Raw genomic sequence first — 17,685 nt, 5'->3', positions numbered from 1 at the left:
AAAAATTAAAATAACCGCGCAAAGAGCGACTATATTAGCTAGTTTTAGCTCATAAAAAAGAAAGAGAATTAAAGAAAGACAGATGGAATTGTAAATCAGAGAAGGTAAAGTACCTTGATTCAGTCAGTTGCAGCCATTCTTGGTTCCTAAAGCTCCAATCTTTTACTTCAACCTATATAAAACACATCAGATTATTTAACTACTTCATAATAAGATTTTATAAATATATATATAATATACCAGACAATGCAAGACACTGGTGTGCATCGAAATCGGCACGACGTCTGAAAGTTGAACCGCAAATGCAACACTTTTTCTTGGACTTGTTGGTGTGTTTTGTTCTTCTGTGCTGCACCAACTCAGGTTGAGATGTTGAGAGCGTAGAACATAAAGAGCAATGAAGAGATAATACAGGATGTACACCTCCTCATTCCTCTTCTTCGGCAAGAATCTGATTGATGTTTTCATTGTTATTCATGGAAGATCGATAGAACAGAACAAAAGATCACGAACACAAAAAGGGAAAAAGACGAGGGAAAAATGTAAGAACAGAGCAAATAAATGGGAAATGTGGATAGTAATCTCGAAGTATTAGTATATATACATATACTAGGCATTTCTGGAATTTGTTCATTATCGTTTGTGAAGAAATGAAAAAAAAAAAAAAACTTGCTCTAAAAATGATTCAAAAGAAAAAAACTATGATTTGGGGCGAAAAAGAACCCCTATTCTCTGTTTCTCATACTGAAACAACTCTTTCTTCAACTTAAAAGCCTAGGTAAATATATTATATCATATTATCATTTATTTTATTTTATTTTATATTTTGAAAAAATAATTTCAATAAAACCATAAATAAAAAAGAAAGAGATTTCATTGTTTTGACGTTTTGACTTCAACTAGGTAATATAGCCGCTCTTTGCGCGGCTATTTTAATTTTTTTAGTATGATAATAAAAATATAATTTCAATATATAGTAGTAGTAAAATTATATTATATAATTCTATATTATTAATTTTTATATTTTATATATCATGATCTTTTAAAGTTATTGTCATTTTTAAATCTCACCTGTTATCATCATTGTATCATACTTGTTGTCTCATCGTATCTTACTCGTTGTCATCAGCGTAGCTCACTTATAGTTGTTACTACTCTCCTTCCCGAATTTTAAAATTAATATTAGATTCCATTTTAAATTTGAGATGGTCATATCACTACCTTACATCTCAGTTTTATATAAATAAATAAATTTATATAGATATATAAATTATTACTCATTTAATCTAATTATATTATTATACATTTTTATTGGAGAAGCAAATAATATTCAAACAATATAGTTTAGAAATTATGAAATTATAAATAGTCTAATATATATAATTATTAATAAGAAAATTCTAATAAAAATTAATAAATTAAGAGTGAAAAGATTTATATAAAATTGAAAAGGAAAAAAATGAAAGCACTCTATGATAAAATAATAAGTATTTTTTTTTAAAAAAAAATAATTAACAATCTTTTATGTAATTTACCATTTAAAAATATATTTTTTTTAATGAGAGAATAATAAATATTGTACAAAAATATAATAATAATAACAATAATAATAATAATAACTGTAATTATATATTATATGTATAATAATATATAAAAAAATTTAAGTTGTTATTAAATCATATAATAATATGTATATGTATGTTTGTATTCTTTTAAGTTTATTATTTTTATAATTATTTAAAAAATAAATAAACAGATTTAGAGTGAGAAGAGTACTTTTATGGTGTGAGATATTTGATATTTAATTTTAGTTTCTATTATTACCAATAATAAATTTTAGGTTAGGTTGTGTAACTATTACTCAGTTCATTTTGAGATTTGTGTTTCGAATGTTTCATACCTGTTTGTAAGCAATTTTTTTTCTATGAGATTTTGTTGCTGATCGATTGACGTTTGTTTTTTTTTTTTTATCAACCTGACTAATCGAATAAGTGAGTTTTTTTAGGATTTTTCATCGAGTTGTTGAATTTTTTTCCTGTGTCGAAGGTGTCTAAGATGCAGGGCCGGCCCTGGGCCTAGGCGGACTAGGCCCGTGCCTAGGGCCCACTCCAACCTAGGGCCCAAAACCAGCCATATAATGCCTTTAAAAAAAAAAAAAAAAAAAAGGCCCAAAGAACACTTTTTCGGCCACCATTCCATTCCAATACACCACCACCCACCAACCAACCCTCCATACCTTCACGTGTAGAAAAAAAAAAAAAAAAAAAAAAAAGTCACTCTCATGACTCATCTCTCTCTCTCTCTCTCTCTCTCTCTCTCTCTCTCTCTCTCTCTCTCTCTCTCTCTCTCTCTCTCTCTCTCTCTCTCTCTCTCTCTCTCTCTCTCTCTCTCTCTCTCTCTCTCTCTCTCTCTCTCTCTCTCTCTCAAATTCTCAATCTTCCATTCTTTCCCCCCAATTTTTTTCTCTAACATTCTTTCTCTTCTAAATTTCTAATCTCTCAAAAAAAAAAAAAAATCACCTTTACAATTTACAATTTACCAACTATCCTCCTCATCCTAAATCCTCAATCCTCATCACTCATCTCTTTTCAATTTCTATCTCTTTGTATTATAATGGTAAGTTTTTCATTTTTTAAAGTTAATATTTTATTAATTTTTATGATCAATTGCTATATTTATTTAATTCCTTTCCTTTTTAATTATTATTTTGTTTGCTTTGAAATTTTAGTTTAGTATTTATATGTTGTTATTGTTGTTGTTGATGTTGTATAGATAATAGAGATAAACTAAAATGAATATTGAATTTTATTTTCCTAACTTATTTTGACTTAATTCTATTAAATGTTGAATCGCCCCTTATGTTGAGAGTTGATAAAGTGCTTGAAATAGACCATTGGAAAAGAAAAAAAAAATAGTTAGAATGTCTAATTAATCATATATAATAATATATTATTTGTTTGTTGTATGTTTATATTCATTTATACATAACATATTTTTTTTTCACTATTGATTCGCTCATAGTCACAAATCAATTCACACAAAAAATAATCACCATTTGATTTTCATTGCATTGCTCATATATTGATATACATATTTTATTTTATTTGCAAAAGAAAAAAAAAAACTCCTTTTTAGTGGTTCCCTTTTATTTCTAAAGTTATGTGACTTATCTCTTGTATTTTTTTTTTTATAATTTTGATATACTATATATTTTGCTATATCATATATTTTGTAATAATAAGATAAACATTGTCTTGTCTATATCATATTATTGTACTCATATCATTAATTTTATTTGTAATTTTTATAGGGTCCTATTAGAAATTACAAATACAAATCAGGAGCTCAAAAAAGAAAGGAGAAATTAAGGAAAGAAGTCTTGCAAAAAAGTCAGGTTGGTTCTCTTAATAAGTATTTTAATACAAATAATGTAGACAATTTTGTCGTGAATGACATTGAGAATCAATTTGATATTGAAAGTAATGAGAATGAGAAAACTTCAAGTAATGTGAATGAAAATGAAGAATTGAATCAAACTGTTACTGAGAATGAGAAAAGTTCAAGTGATGTGAATGAAAATGAAGAACTGAATCAAACAGTGAATGAAAATGAAGAACTGAATCAAACAGTGAATGAGAATGAGAAAACTTCAAGTGGTGTATTCAACTTTCCTTTTGATATTGATGATCCAGGAAATTGGGATAGGATTGGTCATATTAATATGACAAATTTTATAGTTGAAAGAGGTCCAAAAAGAGTCATTAAGGATGAGTTTACTAGGGATGCTTTCGGTAGGAATTTTTCTTCGTGGCATTATATTAGAGAATTAACAAATGGAGAGAAACAAGATAGGAAGTGGTTGATTTATTCAGTTTCTTTAGATAAAGTATTTTGTTTTTGTTGTAAATTGTTTGCAACAAAGAAGCATCTTGTGGGTTTTTTAGCTGAGGGAGGTTTTAATGACTGGCATAATATTTCTGATCGATTAAAAAGTCATGAACGAAGTACACAACATATTGAGTCAATTGCTAGTTGGGTGGAATTAGAAAAACGACTGAAAATGAAGTTAACAATTGATGCAAGTTTAGAAGAACAAATTAATCAAGAGAAAAAATATTGGAAACAAGTGTTAGAGAGAATTCTGGCTATTGTAAAAAGATTTGGGCAAAATAATTTGGCATTTCGAGGAGATCGTGAAAAACTATATGAGAAAAACAATGGGAATTTCTTACAAATTATAGAATTACTTGCTGAATTTGATTCAACTATGCAAGAACATGTTCGTCGTATTTTAAGAGATGAGACTCATTGTAACGTCCCCGCTTCAAGCCTCCATTGGGTCCTTACACCCACGGAATGAATGGCTCTTATACACGAGTTCGTCACTCTGGCTGCTTCATGGACTGACGACTGGCCCTACAAACCAACACGAGTGTTCACAGCGTGCTTTGTCCTCACTCGCATGCTTCCTAAGAAAACTTCCCAGGAGGTCACCCATCCTAAAATTGATCCAGGTCAAGCACGCTTAACTGTGGAGTTCTTTCGTGATGGGCTACCGAAAAACAAGATGCACCTTGTTGATATAGGTAGTACCAATCAATCCATTTAAGCCATCTTCAACTATGTATTCCCATACCTACACAGTCTCAGAATCATCCCACTTGACCTTCCCCAGGCGGTGTGGGATTGCACAGCTTACCCGGTGTTTCCCCTTACGGATCACGGGACTACTAACTGTCACAATCACCCCCCCTTACGGGGTCCGACGTCCTCGTCGACCACACTTCCGGCTGGGTCAAGGCTCTGATACCATTTGTAACGTCCCCGCTTCAAGCCTCCATTGGGTCCTTACACCCACGGAATGAATGGCTCTTATACACGAGTTCGTCACTCTGGCTGCTTCATGGACTGACGACTGGCCCTACAAACCAACACGAGTGTTCACAGCGTGCTTTGTCCTCACTCGCATGCTTCCTAAGAAAACTTCCCAGGAGGTCACCCATCCTAAAATTGATCCAGGTCAAGCACGCTTAACTGTGGAGTTCTTTCGTGATGGGCTACCGAAAAACAAGATGCACCTTGTTGATATAGGTAGTACCAATCAATCCATTTAAGCCATCTTCAACTATGTATTCCCATACCTACACAGTCTCAGAATCATCCCACTTGACCTTCCCCAGGCGGTGTGGGATTGCACAGCTTACCCGGTGTTTCCCCTTACGGATCACGGGACTACTAACTGTCACAATCACCCCCCCTTACGGGGTCCGACGTCCTCGTCGACCACACTTCCGGCTGGGTCAAGGCTCTGATACCATTTGTAACGTCCCCGCTTCAAGCCTCCATTGGGTCCTTACACCCACGGAATGAATGGCTCTTATACACGAGTTCGTCACTCTGGCTGCTTCATGGACTGAAGACTGGCCCTACAGACCAACACGAGTGTTTACAGCGTGCTTTGTCCTCACTCGCATGCTTCCTAAGAAAACTTCCCAGGAGGTCACCCATCCTAAATTGATCCAGGTCAAGCACGCTTAACTGTGGAGTTCTTTCGTGATGGGCTACCGAAAAACAAGATGCACCTTGTTGATATAGGTAGTACCAATCAATCCATTTAAGCCATCTTCAACTATGTAGTCCCATACCTACACAGTCTCGGAATCATCCCACTTGACCTTCCCCAGGCGGTGTGGGATTGCACAGCTTACCCGGTGTTTCCCCTTACGGATCACGGGACTACTAACTGTCACACTCATTATCATTATTTGTGTAAAGCCCGCTTAGTTAATTTGGAAATTAGAAGTTGTTTATAATTAATTATGAAATTATTTATAGCTATTTAAATAATTTATACTGTTATTTATGTTTTCAGTAGCTTGCCTATTTTGTAATTCCGGTGCCCGGTATTTTGGAACTCGGCGTTTGGCTCAGTAGAAATCACAACTTAGTATGTTAGTAGTTTGGGGACGGGTTTTAGACATTGGGAATGTCGGGAATGGCCGGGAATTTAGAATTTCCCAAAAAAATACCCCTTTAGTGATTTTTATGTGATTTTATGGAGGAGGGGCAAAATGGTCTTTTTGCCCCATTAGTGTTTTGTCTTATGTGAGTTTATTAAATGGAAAAATAAATGTTTAAGTGTTATTTGATGGCTGAAATAATAGGATATATGTGGCATTTACTCTTTTCATTCTCATTTCAACACTTAGAAAAATAAAATAGAAAATCTTGAAAAGGAAACACTCTCTTTTCTCTCTCTCTATTTCGGCTGGTGCATGGGGTTCAAAAGCTGGGTTTTTCTCCTCAAATCCTTGTGAATTTCAACTCATCTTTGTGTAATCTTAGCCAAGGTTTGATCACTTTTAACTTGCCTTTGTGCTTTCTTGAATTTTAAAGTAAAATTGATGAAATGCATGCATGATTTTGATATATGGTTGCTGCTATGATTTTGTATTAATTTCTGGATTGTAAGCATGTTAATTTGAGGTGATTCAAGCTGTTAGAAATGCATATAGGCTACCTTGTTCAAAGCTTTGAGTTTTCTATGCAAAAATGTGATTTTTGGTGAAAATAGTGTGAATCTGTTTCTGTGATGTTGCTGTTGTTTCTAATTGTTTTCTGAGGCTTAGATAAGCTTGATTAAGTAGAATTAAGCTAGTGAAATGCATGATTAGGTGGTTTTGCTCAAGTTTGAGTTTAGAACTCAAAGCTTGAGCTCCAATGGCATTTTTCGTGTTTGAGGTTTCTGGGTTGTTTTGATGCCTTGGATATGTTCTAGGGAAGGTATAGAACTGGTCTGGAAAGTTTGAGGTGATTTGGGGTTGAATTGTGCAAGTTATGAGAATTTGATGTTGTCTTTGCGAGGAACCGAATTCGGTTGTGCATCCGAATTCGGATGAGGGTCTGAATTTCCCGTAACCGGAATTCGGTTGGGCAACCTGGCCTACCGGTTGGGGAATTTTTCAGAACCCGTGTTTTCCTCGTTTTTATGTTTTTAGGGGTATTGCCATGCTTTTTATCGATAGGGAAACTTTTAGTTCCTAGTTTTAGTCCCCGGGAAGTGATTTAGCGTGTCACTTATAGCGTTGTGATTTTTATGGTTTAGGAGCCGATGTCCGCCGCTCGGCTTCGGTTCCGGTCGGGTTAAGACACACGAATTCGGAATCCGTGTAAGATTAGTATAACAAGATGCATATGTAGATTACATGTTTAGCGAGCATGTAGGAAGCCTATTAGATTACATTAGTTGTATGTTGGCTTCGAACCATCCAACCCCGTCACGTCGGTACAGTCGGAGTATGACCAACGGCGGAGTATGACCGGTTTGACCGATCAGTCGACACTTGGTTGGTGGTTCCGTGCTATTGACGTATCCCGTCGGTACAGCCGGAGTATGACCAAGCAATGAGTATGACCGGCTCGACCGATTAGGAGGATATAGTAACACGTCGGTACAGCCGGAGTATGACCAAGCGGCGGAGTATGACCGGTTCGACCGATCAGGTTGTTACGTGTCAATACTACCGTCCCTATGAACGTTCAGAACTTAGTACCATGTTGGACATGGCAGTAGTGGCTCAGTACCATGTTGGACATGGCAGTAGCGGGACTCAGTATCGTGTTGGACACGGCAGTTAGTATCATGTATGAGTATTATTATGCTTTTCTTACTGAGTCTGTCGACTCACAGTTTACGTTTATGTGTAGGTAAAGGCAAGGCTATAGCTGATGGACCGTGAGCGAGCTTATGAGATTGTACATGTCGGGGCGGTTAGGCCTGGAGCGTACGATCCTCGGGACGAAGAAGGCCGAATTTTGTATGTCGGTCGTTAGACGACTTTTAAATTTATGTAATAGTTAAACAGTTAAAACTTTTGTAAATGATTTTATAAATCGGGATCCCGAGTCTTTTGTAAAATGGTTTATAAGTTTAATTAAAAAGCAAAATTTTAATTAATCACGTTTTTCCATAAACCTCGTTGATTAGCAACGAGCTGCACAGTACGTTTAAAAATCACGTAATTCGCCTAAGATAGTTAAGGTGTTACAATTTGGTATCAGAGCCGCCAGGTTGTCTTCCGAAGATCGTCACGACATGTACAATCATCATCAGCAGTTAGCTCGGTTCACGGTTCAGTAAGCCTTTATTGCTTTAGTAGTTTATTTTATTCAGTTATGAAAAAGAAAAGCCTGTTAGGAAGCATGTTAGTAGCCTGATAGTAGAATAGGCGCATGTTTCGTTTTTAATTTCCAAATTAAGCGGCATTAGTAAGCTCTCGATGATCGTGACCTGAAGTGCCAACTCGGGATTTCGAGGCGGTTCAGACTAGATGGACGCCAGACGAAATATTAGGAGTCAGGGCATCTTAGTCGAGTCAGATCAAGGTCGAGGAGCTCAGTTCCCCTCAAGTGTTTTGGGCCGAGGTAGAGGTCCCAGGGGCAGGGTTCGTGGTTGGAGTGATGTTGACTCGCCGCAGGCTGCCCAAGTCAATCAGGAAGCCCAGAATTGGGAAGTTAGGTTTGCTGAAATGCAAGCCCGGAGGGAAGAGCAAGATCTCGAGATTCAGAGGTTGAGACAGCAGGGTGCTCTTGCAGCCCGGTGCCGTAGTTCCGGTGGCACCCGCCCCCTCGCCCCGTGCCGAGATAGTGGTGGCGGCCAATAAATTGGAACCTTTGTACGAACGGTTCCGGAAGCAGGCACCTCCGGTTTTCCGGGGAGGTCCGGACGTGATGAAAGCCGAGCAGTGGCTGATGGTGATCACCAAGATTCTAAACTTTGTGGGTGTCACCGGGAACGACAGAGTGGTGTGTGCCACTTTTCAGTATTAAGAAGACACTCTGGTCTGGTGGAACATGGTATCTCAGATCCATGACGTCGTTACTATGACCTGGGAAAGGTTTTAGGAACTCTTCAGCGTTAAATGTTATAACGAGGCGGTCAGAAGCGCCATGAGGAAAGAGTACGCCCACCTGACCCAGCGAGAGAATATGAGCATGACGGAATATATTACTCAGTTCAGCTGGTTGGCGAGGTTAGCCTCGGGATTTTTGCCAACCGATTTCAGTAAGAAAGAAAATATCTCGATGGACTTAATGTGAAGATCAAGTATGACCTTATGATCACTACTGACGATAAGACCATCTAAGCTGAGATGGCGAAGAAAGCATGGTGAGCTGAGGGCGCAGCTAGATGTATGTGGAATCAGTTAGGACTCTGGAATGTGGCGGGGCTCCTACCCCTTCTGCGTCAGGTTTCAGCAGGGGAGGTAGTGGTTCGGCCATGGACTGGAGGAGAAAGTCATCCACTGCATCCGGTGGCTCGAGGCAGAACAAGAGGTTCCGAGGGAACCAGAATCAAGACGGTCATCAGGGTAGTATTGAGACCCGTTATTCCTACTGGAGTGTCTCATTAGTAAGAGGCATCCTATGGATGAGTGTTTAGGTCAAGGATGTCTGATGTGGCAGACAGAGTTTTTAGAAAATTGGAAAGACTATATGATAGATATGAATCAGGGTTTGGAACCCTATTACCTGGCGGAGAATTGGTTATCTCCAATAGGTGGATTAGGCCTTTGCCGATCAGGATAGATGGTAGAGAGTTAAGCGCTGATCTGATAGAGATGAGCTTAGTCGAATTTGATATTATTTTAGGAATGGATTTCCTATCTAAATATTCGGCGAGCATTGACTGTAAGAGGAAGATGGTGGTCTTCCAACCGGAAAGTGAAGAACCGTTTGTATTTGTGGGTTCGGTTCAGGGATCTCGGATCCCGGTGATCTCGGCTATGTCAGCGAGAGAATTATTGCACGGCGGGTGCTTAGGGTTTCTGGCCGTGGTGGTGGACACCACTCGGCCAGACACCGTTCGGCCAGAGGACATCAGAGTGGTTCGGGAATTTTTGGACGTTTTTCCCGAAGAACTTTCGGGGTTACCACCTCAGCGGGAGATTGACTTCGTGATTGACTTGGCACCAGGGGTGGATCCGGTTTCCAAAGCCCCGTATAGGATGGCTCCAGCTGAACTTAAGGAATTAAAGATTCAGCTCCAAGGGTTGCTTGACATAGGGTTCATTCGGCCCAGTGTGTCACCCTGGGGAGCCCCAGTTTTGTTCGTCAAGAAGAAGGATGGATCTATGAGGATGTGCATCGACTACAGAGAGTTGAACAAGTTGACGGTGAAGAATAAATATCCATTACCTAGGATCGATGACTTGTTCGATCAGCTTCAGGGGAAGACGGTCTTTTCTAAGATTGATCTCCGTTCGGGTTATCATCAGTTGAGAATCCGAGAGGAGGACATTCCAAAGACGGCTTTCCGCAATAGGTATGGACATTACGAGTTTCTGGTTATGTCATTCGGACTAACCAATGCTCCCGCAAAGATTCATGGACCACGATGAATAGAGTATTCAAGGATTTCCTCGATATCTGTGTGATTGTGTTTATCGACGACATCCTCGTGTACTCTCAGTCAGAAGAGGAGCATGAGTTACATCTTCAGATGGTACTGCAACGACTTCGAGAACATAAGCTCTACGCCAAGTTCAAGAAATGTGAGTTCTGGTTGTCTCAGGTGTCCTTCCTAGGGCACATTGTGAGTAAAGATGGGATCAAGGTGGATCCCGGGAAGATTGAATCCGTCAGGGATTGGCCGAGACCGAAGACAGTGACAGAGATCAGAAGCTTCTTGGGATTAGCTGGGTACTACCGTAGGTTCGTGGAGGGGTTCTCCGAAATTTCAATGCCCCTAACCGAGCTTACAAAGAAGAATCAGCGATTTATCTGGTCAGATAAATGCGAAGCTAGTTTTCAGGAGCTGAAACAGAGGTTGATTACTGCTCCGGTGCTAGCTTTGCCTTCGGACAAGGAAAAGTTCGTAGTCTACTGTGACGCATCCAAACAGGGTTTGGGGTGCGTATTGATGCAAGCCGATCGGGTTATCGCTTATGCCTCCCGTCAGTTAAAGGATTATGAACAGCGATACCCGACTCATGATTTAGAATTGGCCGCAGTGGTTTTTGCACTGAAGATTTGGCGGCATTACCTTTATGGGGAGAAGTGCGAGATCTATACCGACCATAAAAGTCTCAAGTATTTCTTTACTCAGAAAGATTTGAACATGAGACAAAGGCGTTGGTTGGAATTAGTAAAGGATTATGATTGTGAGATCCTCTATCATTCCGGAAAAGTCAATGTAGTGGCCGATGCCCTGAGCAGAAAGGGTCCCGGGCAAGTAGCTAGCATGGTTCAGATCTCACCCCAGCTAGCTGAGGATATGGTTAGATCCAGCATTGAGTTTGTGGTAGGTCAGCTTCACAACTTAACGCTGCAATCTGATCTGTTAGAAAGAATAAAGGTCGCTCAGATGACAGATCCGGAGTTAGTGAAGATCCGAGATGAGGTATTGGCTGGTCAAGCCAAAGACTTTTCAGTGTCAGATAGTGGGATGCTTTTGTATAAAGCCAGGGTTTGTGTTCCGAACAGTGTGGAACTGAGAAATGAGATCTTTGAGGAGGCTCATTCTACCCCATATTCTCTGCATCCCGACACCACTAAGGTGTACCAAGATTTGAAACCGTACTTCTGGTGGAGCGGTATGAAGAAGAATTTGGTAGAATTCGTGTTGAGATGCCTCACTTGTCAGCAGATAAGGCTGAACATCAGAGACCATCAGGGTTGTTGCAGCCTCTAACCCTACCAGAATGGAAATGGGAGGATATTACGATGGATTTTGTGGTCGGGTTACCTAGGACCACGGGTTTATTTGATTCCATTTGAGTAGTGGTGGATCGATTTACGAAATCTGCTCATTTTCTGCCGGTTAGAACAACATTTCAGTGGATCAGTTGGCAGAGTTATATGTCAGAGAGATAGTGAGACTTCACGGGGTACCGAAGTCTATAGTTTCGGACAGGGATCCGAAGTTCACCTCCAAATTTTGGCAAAGTTTGCAACGGGCAATGGGTACAAAGCTGAAATTTAGTACAGCATTCCATCCTCAGATAGATGGTCAGTCCGAAAGGACAATTCAGATATTGGAGAATATGTTGAGAGCCTGTGTTATGGACTTTAAAGGCTCATGGAATAAATATCTATCGTTGATAGATTTTGCGTACAACAACAGTTATCAGAGTACAATAGGGATGGCTCCCTATGAACTGTTGTACGGTAGGAAGTGTAGATCCCCTATCCACTGGGATGAGACAGGGGAAAGGGAATACCTAGGTCCAGAGTCAGTTCAGCGGACCAATGAGGCAATAGAGAAGAAAAGCTAGATTGCTTGCCTCACATAGCAGACAAAAGAGTTACGCAGATCCGAAATGCAGAGATGTTAAGTTCCAAGTAGGGGAACATGTGTTTTTATGGGTATCTCCGATGAAGGGGATTAAACGTTTCGGGAAAAGAGGCAAGTTATGCCCTAGATTTACAGGACCTTTCGAGATTCTCGAGAAGATAGGTCAAGTGGCATATCGGTTAGCATTGCCTCCAGCCTTATCAGCAGTTCACAACGTATTTCATGTCTCAATGTTGAGAAAATACGTTTCAGACACCTCTCATATACACAGTTATGAGAGTCTTCAGCTTCAGCCAGACATGATCTATGGGGAACAGCCAGTGCAGATCCTGGATGGAAAGGATAAAGTCCTTCGGAATAAGACCATAGCATTGGTCAAGGTTCTCTGGAGAAACAGTAAGGTGGAAGAAGCCACCTGGGAGCTAGAGACAGATATGAGAGCTCAATATCCAGAGTGATTCAGGTTAGATTTCGGGGACGAAATCCTTTTAAGGGGGGGATAGTTGTAAAGCCCGCTTAGTTAATTTGGAAATTAGAAGTTGTTTATAATTAATTATGAAATTATTTATAGCTATTTAAATAATTTATACTGTTATTTATGTTTTCAGTAGCTTGCCTATTTTGTAATTCCGGTGCCCGGTATTTTGGAACTCGGCGTTTGGCTCAGTAGAAATCACAACTTAGTATGTTAGTAGTTTGGGGACGGGTTTTAGACATTGGGAATGTCGGGAATGGCCGGGAATTTAGAATTTCCCAAAAAAATACCCCTTTAGTGATTTTTATGTGATTTTATGGAGGAGGGGCAAAATGGTCTTTTTGCCCCATTAGTGTTTTGTCTTATGTGAGTTTATTAAATGGAAAAATAAATGTTTAAGTGTTATTTGATGGCTGAAATAATAGGATATATGTGGCATTTACTCTTTTCATTCTCATTTCAACACTTAGAAAAATAAAATAGAAAATCTTGAAAAGGAAACACTCTCTTTTCTCTCTCTCTATTTCGGCTGGTGCATGGGGTTCAAAAGCTGGGTTTTTCTCCTCAAATCCTTGTGAATTTCAACTCATCTTTGTGTAATCTTAGCCAAGGTTTGATCACTTTTAACTTGCCTTTGTGCTTTCTTGAATTTTAAAGTAAAATTGATGAAATGCATGCATGATTTTGATATATGGTTGCTGCTATGATTTTGTATTAATTTCTGGATTGTAAGCATGTTAATTTGAGGTGATTCAAGCTGTTAGAAATGCATATAGGCTACCTTGTTCAAAGCTTTGAGTTTTCTATGCAAAAATGTGATTTTTGGTGAAAATAGTGTGAATCTGTTTCTGTGATGTTGCTGTTGTTTCTAATTGTTTTCTGAGGCTTAGATAAGCTTGATTAAGTAGAATTAAGCTAGTGAAATGCATGATTAGGTGGTTTTGCTCAAGTTTGAGTTTAGAACTCAAAGCTTGAGCTCCAATGGCATTTTTCGTGTTTGAGGTTTCTGGGTTGTTTTGATGCCTTGGATATGTTCTAGGGAAGGTATAGAACTGGTCTGGAAAGTTTGAGGTGATTTGGGGTTGAATTGTGCAAGTTATGAGAATTTGATGTTGCTGCCTGCGAGGAACCGGAATTCCGGTTGTGCATCCGGAATTCCGGATGAGGGTCCTGAATTTCCCAGAACCGGAATTCCGGTTGGGCAACCGGTCTACCGGTTGGGGAATTTTTCAGAACCCGTGTTTTCCTCGTTTTTATGTTTTTAGGGGTATTGCCATGCTTTTTATCGATAGGGAAACTTTTAGTTCCTAGTTTTAGTCCCCGGGAAGTGATTTAGCGTGTCACTTATAGCGTTGTGATTTTTATGGTTTAGGAGCCGATGTCCGTCAGCTCGGCTTCGATTCCGATCGGGTTGACCGCACACACCGAATTCGGAATCCAGGTAAGATTAGTATAACAGTATGCATATGTAGATTACATGTTTAGCGAGCATGTAGGAAGCCTATTAGATTACATTAGTTGTATGTTGGCTTCGAACCATCCAACCCTGTCACGTCGGTACAGTGGAGTATGACCAAGAACGGCGGAGTATGACCGGTTTGACCGATCAGGCTGACACTTGGTTGGTGGTTCCGTGCTATTGACGTATCCCGTCGGTACAGGCTGGAGTATGACCAGCAGCCGGAGTATGACCGGTTCGACCGATTAGGAGGATATAGTAACACGTCGGTACAGGCTGGAGTATGACCAGCAGCCGGAGTATGACCGGTTCGACCGATCAGGTTGTTACGTGTCAATACTACCGTCCCTATGAACGTTCAGAACTTAGTACCATGTTGGACATGGCAGTAGTGGCTCAGTACCATGTTGGACATGGCAGTAGCGGGACTCAGTATCGTGTTGGACACGGCAGTTAGTATCATGTATGAGTATTATTATGCTTTTCTTACTGAGTCTGTCGACTCACAGTTTACGTTTATGTGTAGGTAAAGGCAAGGCTATAGCTGATGGACCGTGAGCGAGCTTATGAGATTGTACATGTCGGGGCGGTTAGGCCTGGAGCGTACGATCCTCGGGACAGCAAGGCTGAATTTTGTAACTGGTCGTTAGACGACTTTTAAATTTATGTAATAGTTAAACAGTTAAAACTTTTGTAAATGATTTTATAAATCGGGATCCCGAGTCTTTTGTAAAATGGTTTATAAGTTTAATTAAAAAGCAAAATTTTAATTAATCACGTTTTTCCATAAACCTCGTTGATTAGCAACGAGCTGCACAGTACGTTTAAAAATCACGTAATTCGCCTAAGATAGTTAGGGTGTTACAATTTGAGTCACAAGATTCAAAATGAAATGATTCAACTTCTGGCAACTGAGGTGAAAAGCTCGATAATTAGTAGAATTAAAGAAGCAAAATATTTTTCAGTCATACTAGATTGTACTCCAGATGCAAGTAATGATGAACAGATGTCTCTTGTTTTAAGATGTGTGAATGTTTCAGAAAGTCCAATATTTGTTGATGAGTATTTTCTAGGATTCATAAAAGTTCATGACACATCAGGGCTTGGTTTGCTTAATGAACTTTTAGATGCGTTGAATATTCTTGGACTTGATGTTGATAATATAAGAGGACAAGGATATGACAATGGATCTAATATGAGAGGAAAGAATAAAGGTGTACAAACTAGGCTACTTGAAATGAATCCTAGAGCATTTTACACTCCTTGTGCCCGTCATTCTCTAAATCTTTTACTTTCTGATATGGCTCATTGTTGTCCCAAGGCTGTATCTTTTTTTGGTGTGGTACAACGAATATACTCATTATTTTCAGCTTCTACAAAAAGATGGAAAGTATTTACAAATCATGTACCTGGTCTCACTGTTAAGCCATTATCAGAAACGCGTTGGGAAAGTCGTATTGATAGTGTTAAAGCAATAAGATTCCAAGCTCCACAAATAAAAGAAGCTTTAGATTACTTGGCAGAGAGTAATGAAGATGCCAAAACAAGAAGTGATGCTGAGTTCTTGGTGAGCATGGTTATTTGGTATGATTTGTTGTTTGCTGTTAATATTGCTAGCAAGATCCTACAAAATGAAGATATGCAAATTGATGTTGCTATCAAAGAGTTAAAGATTCTACTTTCATTTCTTCAAAAGTATAGAGAAACTGGTTTTGAGAATGCTTTGACTAAAGCTACTGAGATTGCAAGTATGATGGAAGTTGAACCTGTGTTTATTGAAAAACGAAAAGTTTACAGGAAAAAGCAATTTGATGAAAGTGTCAATGAGGGGGTGACACAATCAGCAGCAGAGTCATTTAAAATTGACTATTTTCTTTGCATAATCGATCAAGCTATTTCATCATTTAAAACCAGGTATGCATACTTTTATAGTGTTTTATTTAAAATTATATTTCACTTCCTACCATAATAGTTAATAAAAATAGTTATTGTTCAACTAGGTTCGAACAATTTTAGAATTTTGAGGAGAATTTTGGACTATTGTTTGATTTTGAGAAATTAAAGTCTGCAGATGATGACACTTTGAGGAATTTTTGTATCAATCTTACAAACTTAATGAAGCATGGTGAGATTTCAGACCTTGACAATGATGACCTATACCAAGAGTTATATATGTTGCGTCAAAGTCTACCAAAAGAAACCAAAAGAGCTATCGATGTGTTGAGCTATATAAAAAAAGTGGATGGTAGTTATCCAAATGCTTGAATTGCTTATAGGATTTTTCTAACTATTCCGGTCACCGTTGCCCATGCAGAACGGAGTTTTTCCAAATTGACCTTGATCAAATCTTATCTCCGTTCAACCATGTCTCAAGAAAGATTAAGCGGTTTCGCTATGTTATCCATTGAAAATGATTTAGTTGCAAAACTTGATTATGCAAATTTAATTAATACTTTTGCATCTAAAAATGCAAGACGCATAATATTTAAGTAATACATTGAAAAGTTTATGTGATGATTTATTGGTTTGGAATGTATTTATATTACTAAATATTAGTTTAATTTTATTTAAAATTACATACATAGAAAAAAATACATATACAAAAGGGCCCATTTTTTTTTTTTAATTTGCTAAAACTGTCTTGGGCCCATTTTTTTTCAGGGCCGGCCCTGCTAAGATGATGACACCGTATTTTATATAATTTATTATTACCGCATATAAGTTATTATTTCCGTGTATATGTATTTGTTAAATTTTTACCCCTTCTGTGGATATGTTGAAATTTCTCAAGGGGAATTTTCTAAAAGACCTTTCTTTTATATTTTATTTATAATTTATAATTTTACGGCTTAAAATTTTTAATTACAAAATATACATGTAAAGTTTTAAAATTATAAAAATACACTTTACTCAGCAAAAAGTTAAAAACAATAACTAAAGAGAAATCAACCTCACGAAAATTATAAATCAACTAAAATAAATTATAAAACAACTAGAAAAACTATTTCATGACAATAATAATACAACTATAAATAAACTATAAAACAACCAAAATAACGATTTATTATTTTTATTGAAAATGTATTTTTATATAAAAAAGTTTAAAGAGTAAAAATAAATTTTTTTCAATATTGATGTATTTTTGTAATTATTTTATAATTTTTGGTCTATTATGTAATTTTTCAAAAAAAAAAAAAAAGAGAAATTTTATTTACATCCCAAAAATTTATAAAGACACCCTATTTTAATAATTTTTATTTTATATGAAATTTATATCTTTAATTGTACTAAGTTTTTTTTAACTTTTTTCTTCCAATTTATACTCTTGAAAAATATACAGTAGAACCTCTATTCAAGAATAGACTTGGACCAAGCAAATTATATTCTAATTGAGAGGTTATAACTAAATAGAGTTATACTAGAAAAAAAAAATTAAAACACTAAAAAATATCAATG

General features: G+C 37.8%; 1 protein-coding gene across 1 annotated transcript; it reads left to right on the top strand.

Moving 5' to 3' along the window:
* Positions 1–561: 561 nt before the first annotated feature.
* Positions 562–16,304, top strand: LOC133039778 (uncharacterized). Its single transcript, XM_061118726.1, has 4 exons — positions 562–588; positions 3,311–4,310; positions 15,216–16,143; positions 16,301–16,304. The coding sequence occupies exons 1-4, from the start codon at positions 562–564 to the stop codon at positions 16,302–16,304; spliced, it is 1,959 nt and encodes a 652-aa protein (XP_060974709.1).
* The last annotated feature ends 1,381 nt before the right edge of the window (positions 16,305–17,685 follow it).

Source organism: Cannabis sativa, chromosome 7, assembly GCF_029168945.1.
Source record: "Cannabis sativa cultivar Pink pepper isolate KNU-18-1 chromosome 7, ASM2916894v1, whole genome shotgun sequence".
In the NCBI taxonomy this organism is placed as follows: Eukaryota; Viridiplantae; Streptophyta; class Magnoliopsida; order Rosales; family Cannabaceae; genus Cannabis; species Cannabis sativa.
The sequence above is the reverse complement of the archived record's forward strand: the minus strand, read 5'-3'. Positions and strand labels throughout refer to the sequence as shown.

What these genes read in the sequence shown, in the direction of transcription:
- LOC133039778 (XM_061118726.1), top strand. Translation starts at nt 562, where the DNA reads ATGGGAAATGTGGATAGTAATCTCGAA. An exon ending in ATGTGGATAGTAATCTCGAA is followed by an intron (nt 589 to 3,310) that starts GTATTAGTATAT and finishes TAATTTTTATAG; the next exon opens with GGTCCTATTAGAAATTACAA. An exon ending in TTTAAGAGATGAGACTCATT is followed by an intron (nt 4,311 to 15,215) that starts GTAACGTCCCCG and finishes ATTGTACTCCAG; the next exon opens with ATGCAAGTAATGATGAACAG.